Source organism: Xenopus laevis, chromosome 1L (genome assembly GCF_017654675.1).
Source record: "Xenopus laevis strain J_2021 chromosome 1L, Xenopus_laevis_v10.1, whole genome shotgun sequence".
Lineage (NCBI taxonomy): Eukaryota > Metazoa > Chordata > Amphibia > Anura > Pipidae > Xenopus > Xenopus laevis.
In genome coordinates, this window is record NC_054371.1 from 112396112 (window position 1) to 112414857 (window position 18746).

General features: G+C 39.0%; 1 protein-coding gene across 1 annotated transcript; it reads left to right on the top strand.

Annotated features, from left to right (window-relative positions):
- Positions 1–6374: 6374 nt before the first annotated feature.
- Positions 6375–15500, top strand: LOC121393510 (C-C motif chemokine 25-like). The gene is made up of 5 exons (XM_041562097.1): positions 6375–6508; positions 8123–8255; positions 11916–12036; positions 14797–14905; positions 15414–15500. The coding sequence occupies exons 2-5, from the start codon at positions 8195–8197 to the stop codon at positions 15429–15431; spliced, it is 309 nt and encodes a 102-aa protein (XP_041418031.1). The 5' UTR covers positions 6375–6508; positions 8123–8194; the 3' UTR covers positions 15432–15500.
- The last annotated feature ends 3246 nt before the right edge of the window (positions 15501–18746 follow it).

An 18746-nucleotide genomic window follows, 5' to 3' on the forward strand; every position in this document is an offset into this window, starting at 1 on the left:
TGAGGAAGATGTGCCCAAATTATATATGTGGTAGGAAAATGTAGGCTTTACATGTCCTTTAAGGAAAAAAACTAAACTAGTTTGTTGTAGCAGGGTTGGGGAGAAGCAACTGCAGTGGAGGATTTGGGAGTGTGCACTGGGGGGCTAGGGGGATTTGCAAATGCGAGAGGAGGGTTGGGGGAATTGCAAGTGCTAATTAGCAGGAGTGTGAGGAGAGGGGTGGGCTTTCAGGACACTGGGTCAAGTAGTATTGCCTTGAGCTGTAGTACTACTGATGTAACCTGACTGGATGTAACCTGCCACAGAAAGAACACTCATGCCGAAATCTGCATGAGAGGTACCAACAGCAACAGCTCTCCTTGCAGATTCAGCATTTCCCCCTTTTGTGTATTGCACTGGATGTACCGCCGGTAGTAGCATATTGTAGATTGATAGCATAAACATACAATTCAGCATTACATGCAACCTTTTTACATAAGATCACATCCGGACTGGTGGGTTCTGGCAAATGCCAAAGAAGCTACTGTAAGATGTCAGAAACAGTCATTATTTAGTGGCCTGGTGGGGGGCTGTTCATGTGTTTGGAATGCCAGGGTCTATATTGACTCCCAGTCCAGACCTGCATAAGATAATTCAAAGAAAGTGTTCACATGGAACCATCCTGTCTTCATATACCCATAATCAACATTCAATATATATAATCAACAAATCCCAATAAAAACAAAGGTAATAAACTTTCCCAAAGGGTTAAACCATCTCCAAAAGAATCTCATAAATTTCTGAAGACAAAAATGTCAGAAGACAACACTAAGCAATATCAGTTTCAGTCTACAATATATTAAAAACATTTATGGTTGTTACTAGAAGGGTTATTTCACAGCCAAAACCATCAATAAGTTCCAGAATATTCTAATGGGGGATTGGCTATTTTACATTTACAGGTTATTTTGTCATGAAGATGGGATGAAACATTCCGCTCTCTTTCCAAAATCTGATTACGTTTTTAGAACCTTTGTTATTATACCTAGCATTATGTGCTGGATCATCATTGTTGGTGCTTCCACAGTTCATTGGCTGTGTTTAAAGCTTGAAGCTCTCAAATGACCACTTGGTTCATACACAGATCACAACGAGTGATTAATGACTAATGGAAACATTATTTGAGTGCTATAACAAACTAAAGCAAGAAACAATCTTCTCGTTTGAAAACATTACCCCTACTCATAGAGCAGATATATGGAATAATGCACAGTATAGTATAAGAATATTAGAAGTTATATGATGTGATGAGAGAAAAAATGTATCCATCAATTACAAAGACATTTTTAAGATATTACGGTAAACATAATTGAATGTGAAATGGTCAGAAAGTAGGCCTGTTCTTCAGCATAACTTCAGAATGCCCCATGGTTACCTTAGCTAGTGACACATCCTCATCACTACTTGTAGGGGGGGGGGGTTGTTCAGCTTCAGATACAGATTGAGATATTTTTAGTTTGGTTCTATTGAATCGGAAAGCACAGCAATTGAAACACCAATTTAGGGTGCAAAGGAGGAGGAGGTATAGAGGAGTAGTGAAATGGAATTCTTTACCCTATTCTAGCGATATAGTCAGCGCTTAATGCAAATAATGCTAAATAATGAATATTTATATATAATACACAAAAGCCATTAATATCTTGTAAATTATATCCTTATAAACGGCGAGTTCTGATGTCATCAATTATTAAAGGTGAGTTCTGAGGGCCGATTCACTAAGGGTCGAATATCGAGGGTTAATTAACCCTCGATATTCGACTAGGAATTAAAATCCTTCGACTTCGAATATCGAAGTCGAAGGATTTAGCGCAGATAGTTCGAACGAACGATCGAAGGATAATTCCTTTGATCGAACGATAAACTCCCTCGAATCGAACGATTCGAAGGATATTAATCCAACGATCGAAGGAATATCCTTTGATCAAAAAAAGTTAGCCAAACCTATGGGGACCTTCCCCATAGGCTAACATTGACTTCGGTAGCTTTTAGATGGCGAACTAGGGGGTCGAAGTTTTTTTTAAAGAGACAGTACTTCGACTATCGAATGGTCGAATAGTCGAACGATTTTTACTTCAAATCCTTCGATTTGAAGTCGTAGTCGAAGGTCGAAGTAGCCCATTCGATGGTCGAAGTAGCCCAAAAAAAACTTCGAAATTCGAATCCTTCACTCAAAGTTAGTGAATCAGCCCCCTGATGTCATTTCTGTCACATGACTCACTGAAATTTGTGTATTATAATAAATAAAGTACCCCCTCTTGTAAAATATGAGGATATTAGAAGTTACCTTGGAGTTCCATGACCTATATAAAAACACTCGGCCTTCGGCCTCGTATTTTTATATGGTCATGAAACTCCTCGGTAACTTATAATATATTTATATTTTACAAGAGGTGGTACTTTATTCACTATATATATACATTTATATATATATATATTTTATATAAAATCACATGTATCCAATGATATTGTATATAATGGTTGTAGTGAAAATATAGCACTAAAAATCAATAGAAAACACATTTCTACCATTTTGTCACCATCGGGTAATATGCTATTTTTCACTTACTGTTTGACATTTGTAATATTTGGTTCTATTTATTCAAACAGGTATACCTAAAACTTAATCAAATATATGTTTATACATTTGTTAATGTCCATCATGGGTTATAAAAATTCTTAAAAACAAATTTAGACTGTTTCATGGTAAAAGAACATGTAATGAATATAAAGTTATTTGCTGGTAAACTGTACCACCATGATAGCAATTAGTCATTCATACTACTGGTATGGGATCCGTTATCTGGAAACAGTTCTCCAAAAAGTTCCAAATTATGGGAAGGCCATCTCCCATAGACTTCATTTTAATCAAATAATTCAAATTTTAAAAACATTATTTCCTTTTTTCTCTGTTAAATGAACAGTAACATCAAAAAAATGAAAGTGATTTGCAATACAATACAAATGATAATGCAGTGTTGCTCTGCACTGGTAAAACTGCTGTGTTTGCTTCAGAAACACTAATATTGTTTATATAAATAAGCTGCTGTGTAGCAATGGGGGCAGCCATTCAGAGGAGAAAAGGCTCAGGTTACACAGCAGATAGCAGATATGCTCTGTAGAACATAATGGTGTTATCTGTTATCCACTATTTAACCTGTGCCATATAGCCTTTTTTCAATTTCTGCCATTGCTAAACAGCAGCTTGTTTATATGAACTACAGTAGTGGTTCTGAAGCAACAGATCAGTTTTACCAGTGCAGGGCAACAGTACATGATATTTTCATTACTTTAAACCACTTTCCTTTTTTGTGTTACTGTTCCTTTAAGATAAAACAGTACCTTGTACTCAATCCTAACTAAGATATAATTAATCCTTACTGGATTTAAAACCATCCTATTGGGTTTATCTAATGTCTAAATAATTTTTTTAGTTGATTTAAAGTATGTAGATCCAAATTGCAAAAAGACCCCTTATCCAGAAAACACCACGTCCTAAGCTTCTGGAGAACAGTTCCCATACCTGTATCTAATTTCGGGCGCTGGGTAGATTCATTAAATGTATCCTAAAGGTACACCTAACAACACCCAGACAGTTCCATATCACAAACATTAGATATTCTGATCCACTAATAGCAGGTCAATAATGCCTGTGATTAGGACAAACTGTAGATAAGTGAACATGCATCAATAAACTCAAGATTTAGTCCTCATAGCAAAAACAAATATCTCATGCGGACGTGTTTTTTTTTTTTTCCATTTTGTTTCTAAACTGACGGAAAGCCTCGAGATTTGAACTCTCTCTCTCTTCTGTAACAGCCCAAGGGAACCACAGCCCTTTAGCAGTGAAGATCTGTGTCTCCAAAGATACCCTAATAGCCCCCCATCTTCTTTTCTGCTGATTCAATGCACATGCTCTCTGCTGCTGTCAGTTACTGAGCTTAGGGACCCACTCACAATATACAGTACACATAGAATATAAATGTCACACTACAAGACTGATTAGTAATTAATAAAGATAGTTATTACATGGAAGCACATAAACCAGCGCAACTAGCATCAGAATGTAATAATCATCCTTGTAGTATCAGCTTATATTACAGACCAACCTCATTTACTGCTTAATAATTAGTGATGACCCCTAAGCTTAGTTTCTCAACTGCTGCTCAGAGCCCACTGAGCATGTCTCCAAGATGGTGACCCCCTGTGACAAGTTTGAAATCCTGGATCATTGCTGCTATTGAGAAGCTGAAACTTTAGGCTGGTGCAATACGTTCAGTATATAAAATATGGCATTTTTAGCCATTTTAATTTTTAGGGTTTAGTTCTCCTTTAAGGAACCTGTAATTATGGTAGGGAAGCACTTTCAAAAGAAAAATAGTATAATTATACCTCACTCAAAAACAAGGCAAACCAACATAGTTCTCAGTTTTTGGAGCATTGTCATTAATTGCCATTCCCCTGTTTTTTACAATTTCACCTCTGAACTTCATGTAATTTACGTGGCAAAGTGCACCAGATTAGCAGCCGGTTCCTGGTTTGAAAATATGGTGTTTTCCAATTATTAGGGAGATTGTTCATCTTTATGACACCTTAGTCATTTTTCATAGCTGGAACATTATGCGGTTACAGCTTTGAAATGATAATGATTTATTGGAATATGAAACAATGAATTGTCTTCTCCCTTTATATCAAACATTACTTCATATTTATTTATTTTGAGACAAATTATGTGCAAAGGGTTGCAATCTGTCTGGTATTTCAGCAGTCAGACGCATAAAGAATAAACTGTAGATGTTAGCTCAATTATGAGAATCTTTTTTTGAATCATACACCCCTCACAGTGTTAGGGCAACAGAGAATGAGGCTGTGAAGGATTTGGGATTCTTTATGGAAAGGGTTTATGACTAAGCTAAGAAAGGAAAGATTAATGCTGAATGGGAAACATGAGCAGGCTTATGGCTATTTTGGAAGAAGAAGGAAGCAAACAGGATTCAGCCCACAACTTTTCTGGAAAGAATGAAGAAAGGGCTGAGCTTGAGAAGTGATGGAGTTTGGGATAATTACTGTGATGGAACAGGGATGACAGGGATAGAGAGTAAGCGTACATTGAAGTGAACCTGTTGAAAAAGGATTGGGGTTAAGCTATCCGACATTACCTCAAAACATGTTCTTCATTGCTGCATCACTAGTTTTATCTAACATAGCATCCCTCAAATTTAGTAAAAGACAAATGGGGTTATGTAATAAAAGGGACTAAGTTTGCCCATGTGCAGTAACAACCAAACAGCAGGTACCATTTATCAATTATCTGTTTAAAAGCAAACATCTTATTCCTGGTGTAACTAGAGTGCGCAGGGCCCCCTGCACAAAAATATTTCAGAGGGCCCAGTGCACTCTAATCTTCATCCTCTAGCCCACTTCCCGTCCAGACACTGATCACTCACCGCCCACTGTCCGCCCGTGCAGACGCGTTCTGCTTCCCCGCAGCAGGTAAGAGAGCAGCTGGGGAAGTGGGGGGGGGGGGCTTCTTGCTATAGAGGAAGCAGTCCAGGAACCCCGGACCCCCTTGTGACTGCGGGGTCTGCTTCTATAGTTACACCACTGATCTTATTGGTAGCTATGGGTAACTACACCTTGGCAAACAGTGCATTTTACTACATATGGGCCAAGAGGGTTATGTAATATAAGAAGCTGGCACTGGCCTGCACAGATTTGAACAGAGACTTATGGGTCCCTATAAGGGTTAAACTACACAAGATATTTTGGTCAGATTTTATCTGATCTTGCCATGCAACACCACAAGATTTAGTTGTGATCCTTATAGCTATAATGCTATAGCTATAAACAAAAAGTTAAACAAATTCTGTATACATCTGCAGCTATGTAGCTATTATTGCGAAAAATTACCTTTAGGTATAGCTATTAGGCTATGTTCACACTGTACCGATTTGCGGAACGTGTTTAGATAATCCCTTTCTACGCTTGAATCGGCACTCTTCTTAAGGAAGCAACATTGCATTTATGACATTTATGTCTCCCTGTACAGTATCCAAGATAAATCAAAAACAACATTACTGTGTCATACTTTTAGATACTGATAAAATTGTAATAGATAAAACACATTAACAGCAAAATACATATAGGAAGTTTCCACTTAGAAAATTCATAATGCAGATCAATTTTAATCGAATTTGTTCCCATGAGATTGTTTTCAAGTTAGAGAAATTCAGAAGCAATAAGTGTTACTAAGAATGATGTTTGGATTGGCTGGACTCATGGGTGTTGCCAAGACATTGAGTTGCTGTTATATAAATTCCAGTAGTAAGCTTGCAGTAGGAAACTGATATGTTATGGGTCAAAGATCTGATGGTGGAGCTATAGTATAAAACGTTAAGGCACTTCCCAAGCTGCAGAGTTCTGCCATATTAGCAACAAGAAAAACATTCACCAGAAGACTGTACGGAAGACTGTAAGTAATATTTACTTTATATTTTTACTGCTAGATTTTTGGCAAATATAAGATACAGCTGAGCACATAGATTTCAGTGCAACTTGAATAAATGTTAAATGTATTTTACATTTCTGGAATGCCTAATTGTTGCTTCTGATTAAAACAAGTAGCTTTGCAAAATGCTACCTGATGATAGCCCTGATAAAAATAAAAGGATACTCAAAACTATGGCAATAAAAAAATAAGACCAACCGAAATTTAGCAAAAAAAAAAAAATCACAGGTTTTTTTTTGGCCGATTAGGTCCGTTTTCGATCAAATCCAAATTCTACATATCGAATTAATATTGCATTCGATCGAATTTGATTCAAAGTTTTTCCAAACAAACTTCGATTGACTCCAAATAGGTTTTAGAAAGTCTCTCATAGCCTAAAACAGCAATTCGTTAGGTTTTAGATGGCGAATGGTCGAAGTTGAATTTTTAAAGAGACAGTACATGATAAAGTTCGAATTTTCTATTTTTTTTCAAATTGGAATCGAATTTGGACTATTTCCTAGTACACAAAAATTAGCTCGAATTTTTAATTTTTTTAAATTTTAATTTTCACTTCGACCTTTGATAAATCTGCCCCTTAAAGTCATGTTAATACATAATATTGCATAACCTATGCATTTTTAATTAAGAATATCAGTCAGCGATACAGTGTTAAAACACATACCCCTTAATGTAATGAAAGGCACTGTTTGCCCAGTAGCAGTGACCATTATTAACCAATAAGATTTTTGCTTTAAAACAAGTAACCAGTAAATTGTACATACTGATGCTGCTAAGGGTTACTGCATATGAGGCAAAGTTAGTTCTTTTTATTACATAACCCCAGTAATGCTGCCCTGATCCATATAGGGTTTTAGTAAGCAATCCAAAGTGCAGATATAGGAACTGTTATCCAGAAAGCTCAGAATTTCAAAAAGGCCATCTCAAATAGACTCATTTTATCCAAATAATCCACATTTTCAAAAAAGATTTCCTTTTTTCTCTGTAATAATAAAACAGTACCTTGTACTTGATCCAAACTAAGATATAATTAATCCTCATTGGAGGCAAAACCAGCCTATTGGGTTTCTTTATTGTTTTGATTTTCTAGTAGACTTAAGGTATGAAGATCCAAATTACGGAAAGATCGGTTATCCAGAAAACCCCAAGTCCCAAGCATTCTGGATAACAGGTCCCGTTACCTGTACAGTACAAAGATACAATGGTTTTCACTGAAATAGTCATTAGGGGGGGTTTTCACGTCAACAGTCATTATGGGAATGACGTCCATGGCAGTTGTTTCCAAGGCAGCAATCATAGCTACAGCATCCATGCTAATCACTGCCAGCAACTGTACCCATAAAAAGTAGAAATTGGAAACTGGGCAATCCACTGGTTTATTCGCATTTTCAAATCCAGAAACACATTTCAAACTTCTTTAGGCTTGCATTTGGTTCATTATTTCAGTTTATATTTTCAATTGTATATGTTTTATTAAATAGCTTGGCATATTATAATGCTCCCATATTCATCAAGAGTCAGTGATTCAATGATGAAGAAACAATGATAATAACTGGTTACGTTTATATTTACTTATAGGGACTGCTGCTAAAAAATCTCACCTGGACTGCTGAATTTTGTGTTTATTGTTAAAGCTAAAAGTAACGTACAATGTCCATGCGTCTCCTGGTTTTGGTTACTTTTATCTGTTTATGTATATATGGCACAACAGGTATGTATAGTAATGTTTATGAATGTATACAGTACAGCAAGCCAGAGTCTATGTCTATAGGTCATATTTCCTAGAAAAAAAGGTTTTTCCTATCTACATTTCGTCCCTTTAATAACATACTGTTAGCTTCAAGTTATCAGCTAAGTGAGAACAACACTTACAGGCAGTAGTTGGTCAGTTAGATACAACTTGTGCTTTACTTGCAAAAGTATATTCAGATTTAAGACCCATTCAGTTAAAAGCAAGTAACTTTAACCGTTAGCTCTCTGTCTCACAAGATTTTATTTATCCATTGTCCATAAAGCAATTGAACATGGGCTAATAAGTACCACAAATTATATATATACAAAATACAAAACAGGTGCCCCAGCACTCTTCAGTATACTTGTGATAATTTTTCGGTGCTCGCTCCTATAGGAGACGCCGTCTCATCCCCATGTCATATACAAAAGTAGAAAAGATGAAGCAGCACTCGTTTGTTGCAAAAGGATATTTTAAAAATTTAGTACATCACATAGCAGCAATGTTTCGGACAATCTGTGTGCCCTTTATCTGTGTGCCCTTTTTGGCTTGATAAAGGGCACACAGATTGTCCGCAGGGGTGCTTCGCCAATGTCACCCCACTGGTTACCAGGGCTGGCAAAAATGTTGCACCTGGTACTTTAAGAGCGAATTTCTGGGGGAGGGGGGCAGCAGCAACTGCTGCTGCCTTAAGCGGCAGAGGGGCCAGGATCGCCCCTGATTGTCCGAAACGTTGCTGCTATGCGATGTACTGAATTTTTAATATATCCTTTTGCAACAAATGAGTGCTGCTTCATCTTTTCTACACACATATATATATATATATATATTGTGACAACAGGTCAGTAAAAGTTTGTGGATTTGTGCAGGATGATGTGTATGTCTGTCCAAGGTTTGAGCAGTTTGCTCTCAGTTTCTGGTAATGCAGCTCACAGACCAGTTAACAAAGGGGCCAGCAGTCCAGCCCACTGTTCCTTTGGCCAGCACTCCCTCTCAGCAGTTCTTTCAAATGTTGTCAGAAACACCTCAGAATCATCATCTGCAGTCATCTTGGGTAACAATCTGCTTACCCTGTATGATGGTGTACTGCTGGGACTACCTTCTGCTGTAGCCTGCTGTCTCAGTGGGAGTTGTTTCACAATGGCCTCAATCTGCTGTTGATGGCGCTGCTCCTGCTGTAACATTAGCTCTCTGTGGCGGGCTTCCGCTTCTGCCTGGGCTTGTTGTTGTACAGCCATACTCTGCTGAAACTGCTGCTGCGCCTCTTGCTGACGAACCTCTGTTCGCTGCACAGCCAGGTGTATCTGTTCATTTGCCTTTTGTTGATTTGCATTCGCCAACACCAGCTGCCTCAATAATTCCTCCATACTGGCCATTTCCACACAGAATTGCCCGCATCCGACACCATATGTAGGGATTAGCCCAGCAACGGGATAACGGTGACTCCCTGGATGAGTACACCGATTAAAATCAGGCACAGTAGAACAATGGGTTTGGTGAAACACACGTGTGGATTTTTATTTAAACAGCCCTATGCAAACCATTTAGAGCTGTACAAAACGGAAAAGGTTAAAAATAAAACAGCAAAATAAACCCTTGCCAGCTTGGCAGCTAACTATACATTCAGGCTTCCCTGACTATCAGACCGGAAACAACCTTGCGTTGCTCTGGTCTCTACGTTAGCAACAGCAGTCTTCACCACACACAAAAGAAAGGTTTGTATTTCACCCAAAACCCCAAAAGTTTGCTTACCAAAAAAAATAAGTTTTTCACAGAACTCCCCAGCCTGATATCTCCCGTCAGAACTGGTTCCAGGGTGGAGCGAAAACCTAAGCAGGCTGGGAATTCTTAAAGCAACCTGGATCAGCAGATTCAATTCTGCTGAGCTCGTTAACTGGTCTGTGAGCTGCATTACCAGAAACTGAGAGCAAACTGCTCAAACCTTGGACAGACATACACATCATCCTGCACAAATCCACAAACTTTTACTGACCTGTTGTCACAATATATATATATATATATATATATATATATATATATAGATAGATAGATAGATAGATAGATATATATATAGGAAATACTTGTACAAGAAAACACTAATATGCATATATTCAAATGAATACAATGATGTTGTACATTAATACTTCTTGGTTGGGTAAGCATTAACAATGATGCAGAATAAAAACACATCTGCACTCAAGGGTATCACAAATCTAGACTGCGTGGGAATGGAGTACAACATCAAATCAGCTCATCATTGTAGGTTCATTATAACTTTATGGGCCTACCCTCTGAAGTCACCAACTCCCCATAAAACACAACAAGAGCCTCTGCATAATGCTGGTGGTGCTTTGCTGATCAGGAGTCATTACAAGAGAGAAGACACCAGTTATATATGTTACACTAATTCAGTGTTTCCCAACCAGTGACTTACAAACCTCATGTTGCTCACCAACCCCTTGGATGTTGCTCCAAGTGGCCTCAAAGCTGGGGCTTATTTTTCAAGTCCTGGGTTGGAGCCACGTTTTGGTTGCGTGAAGACCAGGTTCAAACAGAGCATCCTTTAGCCTGCCAGTCCACATAATGTATACCAAATAGGCAATCACAATCCATATTTGTCACCCCCTGGAACTTTTTTCATGCTTGTTTTTACAATTGATTATGGCTCATGGGTAAAAAAGGTTGGGGACCCCTGTGCCAATGTGTTACCTTAAATCTCCACCACAGTACTTTCAATGGCTGCTTTAGCAAACATGTTTTGATTGCCACCATTACGAGCTGTTGTGGTATTTCCTTGTACTGTTGACTGCATGTGTTTACTACTTGACAACTTGACATGGTCCATCCACCCTTGTCAGCCAATTTGTCTTAGCTCCTAAGTGACTGCACTGTGCAAACAACACACTGTCAATGGGAGAAGAATCAATTCTCCAAAAAGTACTCTACCTGATACCTAATACCCTTTACCTCTACCTAATACCTTGTACAAGTGAATTTAGCTTCAGAGTAATATTTTTGGTAAATTTAGCAGTATGGTTTGTTTCATAAATGTATTTGATAAATTGTGTCCCTCAGTCTGTACATTTTCAAAAATATCACAACACAGGGTTCTGGTATTAGTGATGTGAAGGTTGGGTTTTACCCGACCCGCACCCAACCCTAACCCGCCCTCCCTTCACCCGCGTCCGACTTCCGGGTTCCTTTTATATACCCGCACCGACCCCACCCCGCTAATGATGTCACAAAAAGGGGCAGGCAATAAGGCACTCGTCTATAAAAAAGGAAGCTGGAAGTCGGAAGCCAGCAGTGGAAGGTGGCAGGAAGAAGAGCTCAACCCGGACCTGCCACTCGCAACCGGAAGTAGACCCACCGCTGGTTAAACCCGCGGGTATCGGCACAGCCCGCACATCACTATTTGGTATAGGTAGCTGAAAGAGTTTACTTAATCACTGGAAAGTACAGTCAATTAAACAATAGAGCACTACTGCAGGGGTTACCCACCTTGGCTATGAACATCCACCAGAAGTATAATAGCTTATTCTTAGCTTTAACTGTACATACCGTTATGGTTACTTGGTTATGGGGTATACCAAGGTTACTCTGTCTTTATCACTGTGATATTAATTTCATTTTCTTCAGGGGATTTTGAAAACTGTTGCCTGTCTTATGCCAAGGTACCACATTATTCAGGACTTTATAAGCATATCAAATACTATCAGGTGCAAGAAATCAGTGAAAGCTGTAACATGAGAGCTGTGATGTGAGTATTCATTATATGCATGTAAATAATTTTCATATCTATACATTTACTATACTGTTCATATTGTGGGAAGATTAGTTTTTAGGCAAACTGTGGTTGAACATGAACAGAGTGTTTGTCTTTATATGGCAAAAAAAATGCGATTGTAGTCTTCCTGACTCTGGCCCACCACAATGTTAATACCCTGTTACCAGGACTGGACTGGGATCCAAAATAGGCCCTGGCATTCCTAGTACACAGAGGCCCAAACAGCCCCCACCAGCCCATTTAATAGTCACTTTCTATGGCATCTTACCGCAGCCGCTCTGGCATTTGCCAGAACCCACAGTCCGTGCCTGCCTGTTACTCACAGATCATAGATCACTTCTCTCTATCAGTCATGCCACACAGCCTAATTCCGAGTCACCTTCACTGCTGCACTTTCTCCAAGAGACTCAGCCTCTCTCCAGGTGCAGTCATGGGTCCCTTGGCACTCACTTTCTCTCTCAAGCTCAGGCACTCTGTCTCTCCTTTTCAAATACTCACTGTGTCTCAAGTTCCACTGGCCCCTTGGTCCTTTCTTATGCTTCCTCTCACACTCTAGGAACAATCAGGACTGTGTCTCTCCTCCAAACACACCTGAGAGACCTGTCTCCTCCAGACATCCAAGGAAGAACCCATAAGTGTAGGAGCAGTGGCATAACTAGATGGTACTGGGCCCCACAGCAAATTAATTTTAGGGCCCCAAACATATCTAGGGTAGGGTTGCCACCTGGCCAGTACTTTATAATATTGGAATAAGAAAACTAGTTTCAATCTCACAAGCCGGTCAGCAGTGACATGGGTAAATTGCAAGGACAGTGGAGATAAGTAAGCTATGGTTGAAAGGGTTGTTCATCTTTGAGTTAACTTTTAGTATGATGTAGAGAGTAATATTCTAAGACAATTTGCAATTGGTTTTCATTGTTTAATATCAGTGGTTTTCGAGTTATTTAGCTTTTTATTCAGCAGTTTTCCAGTTTGCAATTTCAGCAGTCTGGTTGATAGCCTCCAAATTACCCTAACAACCATGCATTGATTTGAATGATAGACTGGAATATGAATAGGAGAGGGGCTGAATAGGAAGATAAGTAATAAAAAGTAGCAATAACAATACATTTGTAGTCTTACAGAGCAGTTACCCCCATTTGAAAGCTAAATGTCAGAATAAGGTAAATAATTCAAAAACTATAAAAAACAAATAATGAAGACCAGTTGAAAGGTTATTTTGAATTAGCCATTCTATATCATACTAAAAATTAATTAGGATCGGATCAGAATGGAGAATGGAGAATGGAGGCCATTCGGGTGGTCGGATTGCAGGACAGCATCAATGATCTGACGGGATTTTTTTCCCTGCCCGATTGACATCTGCTCAACTTCCGGGTCAGATATCAATCAGGACGCCTGTCGGCCTGTCGGCTTTTATCGGCCCGTGTATGGGGACCTTAACAGGGTCACTTGCACAATATGGAAGGACAGCAGTGGACAATGGGCTACAGACATGGAGATTATGAAGGAGCAGCAGGGAAACAAATGGCAATAGATAAGGAGGGTAACGTTTTTAGAAATACCATGAGAGCAGGGACATTAGAAATTGTAAAAGAAAAGGGTAAAAGGGATTATTGGAAGCATTAGCAATAGATTACGACACAGAAGGCAAGCATTAACAAATCAGAGCAGCAGTTAGACACATCAACAGATACCAGACAAGTACAGAAAGAAGCCTTTTGATCAGATTTTGTGGGGCTGATGATCATGCCATGCAACATCACACAATACCATACAGCACCATACAACAACACAAGATTTTGTAGGATGCTACAAAATATGATCCCCCTATAGCTAGAATGTAAAGTCTGATCAGATGGAATTCAGACCACAGCATGCTGGGTTCCCATCCAATAAATGTGTCGCATCAGATGGAAATTATTTCATGTAGTTTACACATTCGTCTTTTGTATCAATCCCATTATATTTTGACCAATGTGACCATATCTGACTTGTCAGATGCGTTTTGTTAATCCGACACCTTCCGACATAAGCACTCAAGGAGTTAAAGCAGAAACAAACCCTTAAAAACAACCCTAACCTACATAGACCCCCTCCATCCTCCCCCCCAGCCTAGCTGCTACCCCGAGCAAATGCCCCTAACTCTTTAATTACCCCTCCGTGCAGATTCTTTCCAGCGGAGTTCACGGCAGCCATCTTCTTCTCTTCGGTAATCTTCGGAATGAGACCGCCACATGCGCAGTTGGAGCAAATTTCTGTTTCGCAACAATTGCGCGTGCGATGTCATTCCGGAAATTACCAAAGCGGCTGAAGATGGCGCCCGTGAACTCCACTGGACAGAATCTGCACGAAAGAGGTAAGTAAAGAACTAGGGGCATTTGCCCTGGGGGGGTGGCAACTAGGCTGGGGGGGAGAGGGGTCTCTGTTGTGTAGGGGGTAGGGTTTTTTTATTACGGGTTTGTTTCTCCTTTAGGCTCTTACATTCAGAAATTCTGTTTGTCTTCTCTGCTGCAAAGATCACACTTTCTTTTTGCCCTCTCTCATGTCTACATCCTAATAACTGTCCAGTCAAGATTTTCTTTTGTATGAAAAAATCAAAAGGCATTATAATAAAATGAGTTAAAAATGAAGTATCCATGTAAGGATGTTGCACGATCTTAAAAAACCTGCTAATATATACATTGTATATACATTGTATGTAATAATTCTGTTCAATCTCCTTTATTCCAGATTTTATTTAAAAAAGAGAATTATTTGTGCTAATCCAAGGGAACAATGGGTAGGATTAGTAATAAAACAATTTCAGAAAATGAAGCTTTCAAAACATCATCTGATGAAGGTAAGTTAGAAACTCAATGAATGGTCATGAGTTTATAAATTTGACTTTACTTGGTCTTTATTACTTCATGTTGAGAGTGTAATTAATATTCTGTTATTTATTAACATTATTGTAACTACTCCACACAACAGTTAGCTGTACCTTTGGTATGTAACTCTATAGCAGGTTTTCTTTCAGATCGTGAAAGATTCGGCAAAATACCGAACAGAATCCTAATTTGCATATGGGGTTTTGTGATGAAAAGGCATGTGGTTTCCCTTCTTTCCCCTAATTTACAATATGCAAATTAGGATTCAGATTCGGTTCGGCCAAGCACAAGGATTTGGCCGAATCCTGGTCTCGGTCCACCACTAGATCTTACACTTTTAGCATAATTAATTAATATTACTTGCCAAGTTGTTAAGTATTGTGCTGGTAAAAGTCTGCCTCTGCATCTTGCCCAATCTTTACAGAAAGGTGTATAAATGGACATTGTTTTGTAATATGCACTTACTTTTTTTGTTTTCAGACAATGTATCCTGGATAATATGCTGAGACATTTCTGCAAATGGAAAGAGGATAAAATGACATTATAGAGGTTTTCCATTAGACAAGATCATATCAAGTTGATATTTAGTTTAAGATCATAATTTGTCTGTAATCTGTAAAATAACATTACAAGAGAATAAATCAAGCTATAAAAATATCATAATGTATTTATAGTCCCCAAAGTCCCCATAGTGGAACCCATGACCTCTCTATACTGGTATCTATTGCCATCTTTTATATGGACTGCCTGCAGATTGAGCCATATAGAGTAAGAAATCATACACTGTCCCTGCCAGAATGGGGCATTTTTATGCAGAGAGAAGGATCAGTTGTGTATCAGTGTGCATTAGGTTTTTAGCACAATATTCCTATCACTGTTTATCTTTTCCCTATAGCCATTAAAGGAGTTGCTAACCTTTATATGAACTTTTAGTATGCTTTAGAGAGTGATATTTGCAATTGGACTTCATTATTTATTTTTTGTGGTTTTTGAGCTATTTAGCTTTTGTTCAGCAGCTCTCCAGTTTGCAGTTTTAGCAATCTTGTTGCTAGGGTCCAATTTATCATAGCAACAAAGCATTTATTTGAATAAGAGATTGGAATATGAATAGGAGAGGCCTGAATAGAAAGAGAAGTAATAAAAAGTAGCAATAACAGTAGATTTGTAGCCTTACAAAGCATTTTTTTTTCAGATGGAATCAGTGATGAGGGCAAAAAACTAAAATAAGTAAAAATGAAGGCCAATTGAAAAGTTACTTAAAGGCGACCCACCCTTTAAATGTACATACAGTATGCACCAGTATTGGGACATGCAATGAACATAATTTTATTTTATTTAGTTAACAGTTAGGACGTTGTTAGGGTAAACAAGGGGGAAGTGTAAGGAATAGAATAAATGATTTTATGTAAGTATTGTTATTGTTGATTCAGTCACCAGATGGCTCTGTTAAGCAGGGAAAGTCCCTTAAAGGAAAACTATACCCCCCAAACAATGTAGGTCTCTATAAAAAGATATTGCATAAAACAGCTCATATGTAAAACCCTGCTTCATGTAAATAAACCATTTTCATAATAATATACTTTTCTAGTAGTATGTGCCATTGGGTAATCATAAATAGAAAATTGCCATTTTAAAAAATAAGGGCCGCCCCCTGGGATCGTAGGATTCACTGTACTCACAAACATACCAACAAACCATACATGTTAGGTCACATGAGCCAATTAACAGACAGAGTTGTGTCTTTTGCTTCCACACTTCTTCCTGTTACAGTTAGAGTTGTAGTATTTCTGGTCAGGTGATCTCTGAGACAGCACAGAGACCATCACGAAATGGTGGCTCAAGGCAAGAGATGTAAAAGGGCAATATTTACTTAAATATATATTCCAGTTTGGTAAGATTCTTTAATATGCCACTTAATATGATATGAACTATTTGTTGCTTAAGTGTTCATTTTGGGGGTATAGTTTTCCTTTAAGGCATAAGGCAAAGAACAGAGTACCACTTCCTCTTTGGCTGAAAGGAAGTGGATGATGCCAGAGAGCCTGAGGCCTCTCACCTCAAAAATGTACCTAGGAGAATAGTTAGATGGTTAGATAGTGGTAGATTAGAATTGTGGACCTCACTATAGGAAGGGTGAGTAAGTGGTAGGTTAGTGAGATGACAGCTGAGGCTTCAACTAGGAGAGAAAGGGACCAGTATCCTGGTGGTACCTCGCACAGATAGGAGCTCAGTGTAAGAGGGACTAGGTTGAGTAGGGCCTAGGGTTCCATGAACGCAAGTCTGACTCACGTGCTGAAAATCTGTAAGAAGGTACAGAGTTTGGGTGGCAACAAATATTTCAGAAACTGTGTAAATAAAGTGTCCCTAAGTTTATTCGCAACATTGTTTGTGCCTGCATTTTATTCAGTAATACAGTCTGCTACAAGTTCCTTGGTGTGTGATGGTGGTGTAAGCAGGCCCGGTTTTCTAATTTGGCCATCCTAGTGCCCCACCCCCCCTCCCAGCAAGCACACATGTGCATGCGGCAGTACCCACTGGAGCACTGGTGATTATGCATACAGTGCTCCTTAGAATGCAGCTGGGTGGCATGCCGCCCTAGACTGGATGCAAGTACTAGCTTGACACTTGTTGCAAGAAGTTATAGGTCACTACTGTAGAAGCTGCTCAAAGACTGTAGCTTAGGGAAGGGAGGGGCTTGTTTGTTCAAAGGCAAAGAAGAGGGTCTGAACAGTGTCAGACGGAGAGCCTCAACCCCCCCTGTGTACACTCTCTTGTGGGCCAGGTATGGAGGTCGGGGGCAGCGGTAAATCACTTCATGCAGGGAGCCGGTCTGGGCTGGCGGGGCCCACTGGGTTTTTTCTTGATGTCTGACCCAGCCCATAACCTGGGTCTGAACCACTGCCTTGTTTGTAAGGGGAGAGGGAAGTAAAAAAAAATAAAAAAAACTAATTTCCAATTAGTGCTTTATAATGTCAAAACAACTAAATTAGTAAATATATTTTTTTTTTCAAATTGAAAGAATAGACAGAATACATTTTCAACAAAAGCTCAATGTGTTATAATTTTTTTCAGCAAATGTGTTTTTAGGTGTATTCTATCCCTTTAAAATTTCTTAGGGTGATTTACTAACAATGCATCTCTGAATAAAATTACACAGAAACTGTACCTGCATGGTCTTCAGTGGATTTTGTTTAGGTATACTTCAAATAATTTTGTGGATTTGGCAAACCCCACCACTGTTGGATTGAGCACATTATACTTATGAACTCCAGTGGCATCAAACTACAAATGAATATACATAATTTACCAACAATGTGCAGTGCTAAAAAAACACTGCTACTCCATTATGTAAAACGCATACACCTCTATAACCGTATTAATTATCAGTTTTCGCTATCTCCCAATGGTCTTGCTTTCTGCAAAACCCTTTTGAATCATGGGCTTACTGGAATTGGATTGGTTTTTGGACAAATCCAGCCTATAACTGGCCTTCCCTGTTCACAAAGCAATTGTAGAAGTTGCCAGCACTCACTAACCCATGCTGTGGTGTAAAAGGAACAGAAAAACAAAAAAAATGGAAGTGTTTTAGGGTAAGGGCACATGGGGAGATTTAGTCGCCTCTCCCCGATCTGCCTTCCCCTACCTACCCGCCGGCTATAATGAGAAATCGCCAGTAAACTTCGGGCGGCTTCGGAAAACGAAGCGCTGCGATTGCCATCCCGCTGGCGATTTCTCATTATAGCCGGCAGGTAAGGTATGAGAAGGCAGATCGGGGAGAGTGTCGCCCAGAAGAAGAGGTGATTAGTCGCCAGT